This window comes from Sphaeroforma arctica, assembly GCF_001186125.1.
Source record: "Sphaeroforma arctica JP610 unplaced genomic scaffold supercont1.1469, whole genome shotgun sequence".
Classification (NCBI taxonomy): Eukaryota; class Ichthyosporea; order Ichthyophonida; genus Sphaeroforma; species Sphaeroforma arctica.
This window is the reverse complement of record NW_014039089.1, coordinates 12,692-14,695: the sequence shown is the minus strand read 5'-3', so window position 1 is coordinate 14,695 and position 2,004 is coordinate 12,692. Positions and strand designations below refer to the sequence as shown.

The 2,004-nt window shown below is 42.2% G+C and overlaps 1 protein-coding gene across 1 annotated transcript in view; it reads right to left on the bottom strand.

Moving 5' to 3' along the window:
- Window positions 1–218: 218 nt before the first annotated feature.
- The window catches only part of SARC_10977 (hypothetical protein), a gene marked incomplete at its 3' end in the record, with an annotated part of 10,909 nt that continues 9,123 nt past the window's right edge, over window positions 219–2,004 (bottom strand). Inside the window, exons 6-7 of the mRNA XM_014294953.1 lie at window positions 1,698–1,891; window positions 219–300 (exon numbers count right to left, since the gene is read on the bottom strand). Coding sequence (XP_014150428.1) covers window positions 219–300; window positions 1,698–1,891 — 276 coding nt within the window. The remainder of the gene's footprint in view (window positions 301–1,697; window positions 1,892–2,004) is intronic.

The following is a 2,004-nucleotide window of genomic DNA, read 5'->3' as shown; positions in this document are numbered from 1 at the left end:
ATATATTGTTCATGTGCATGAGTCTTATGTGGTATATATTGTTCATGTGCATGAGTCTTCTGTATGTAGATACATATCCAGAAGTTGGTCATGGTGGTGCAGGTATATACTGTTCATGTATGTGCGTACATATCCATCACTCTATCACGCTGATGCCAATACCAAGTACACCCGACCGCAGACCACGCAACACCTGTAACCAACAACAGCGTGTGACTTACTCCTTACTGCCTGCTGTGCAATGGACGGCGAGTGCGGCGCTTCTTCACACACGAACGCTGTGAGTGAATACAACAGCATCTGTGGAGTGTAAAGACAAAGACAAAGACAAAGACAGTGAGTGAACACAACAGCATCTGTGGAGTGTAAAGACAAAGACAAAGACAAAGACAGTGAGTGAATACAACAGTATCTGTGGAGTGCAGAGACAAAGACAAAGATAGTGAGTGAATACAACAGCATCTGTGGAGTCCAAAGTCAAAGACAAAGACAGGGGCAAAGCCAAAGACGGGTGAGTGGCATAGTGAGCAGAGGTAGACTTGTGCGAATGGTTCAGAGACAAAGTGGCGTGAGTGGTCTACTGTGGAATAGGTTGATTGGCCCATCGGCATAGTCACATAGTAATCGACATAGTAATTCACATAGAAATCGACATAGTAACATAGTGATCGACATAGTAATTCACATAGTAATGCATGCGATGCAAAGAGAAAACAAGGCTGAGTGCCCCTTACACAAAACAGTGCGGGTGGTTCAAAGACGAAGCAGTCGGAATGGGCTCGCTTTAGCATTCACAGAGTTATATTACGCTTAGGTGAGAGTCTAGGCCCCAGAGAGTGCCTTGGTATAGGCATACAAGCGTGCACACATCCAACTGTCTATATACGACCGTCCACCCGAACATTCCCTGCCGTGTCTGAACCACGTTCTCTGGCCGACGTCAATGTCGACGACGAAGCGCCTCGAAGTACTTATACAGACTACAACACAACGAAATGTACACAGACTACAACACAACGAAATGTACACAGACTACAACACAACTAAATGTACAAAGATGTACACAGACTACAACACAACGAAATGTACACAGACTACAACACAACGAAATGTACACAGATGTACACAGACTTCAACACAGTGGGATGTACACAGACTACAACACAGCGAGATGTACACAGACTTAGTGGGCGCTCGGGGAAGAAATAACTGTATATTGATCAGGACTGTTTCGCTCTCGGATGCCTTGACTAGAAGATGGGGTACGCGAGTCATGAGGTTGTAGAGTGTCTTCACCGAAGCATACACATACACACATGCAAACATCAAGAAACACAGACATACAAGCATAGAACAGAATACATACATACATATACATATCAACAATACATACAAGCATAAAACAATACACATACACACATATATATATACATCAACAAATACATACATACAAGCATAAAACAGTATACATACACACACATATATACATCAACAAATACATACATACAAGCAAAACATAGAACACACACACACATATATACATATCAAAAAATACATGCATACAAGCATAACACAGAACACATACACCCATATATACACATCAACAACTACATACATACAAGCACAACACAGAACACATACACCCACATATACACATTAACAAACACATGCATACAAGCACAACACAGAACACATACCTGGGTATTGACTGGATCTGTTTCGCTCTCGAACGCCTTCACCAGAAGGTGCTTGATGCGTGTTTTTAGGTCGTAGAGGGTTTTGACCAGTGCTCCACTCGGTCCTTTAAGCGAACCACTGCGCATGGGCCCCGCCAGCCCTGACGCCATTGCCATGTCAGCCGTTAGCGTATCAAGAGGAGAGCCATCGTTATCTGCGGGATTGAATAGAAATATCGCACAAGAATTGCTTATTACGTATATATATATATATATATACATACACACACACACACACATAAATAATAAATATATATAATTAATTTAG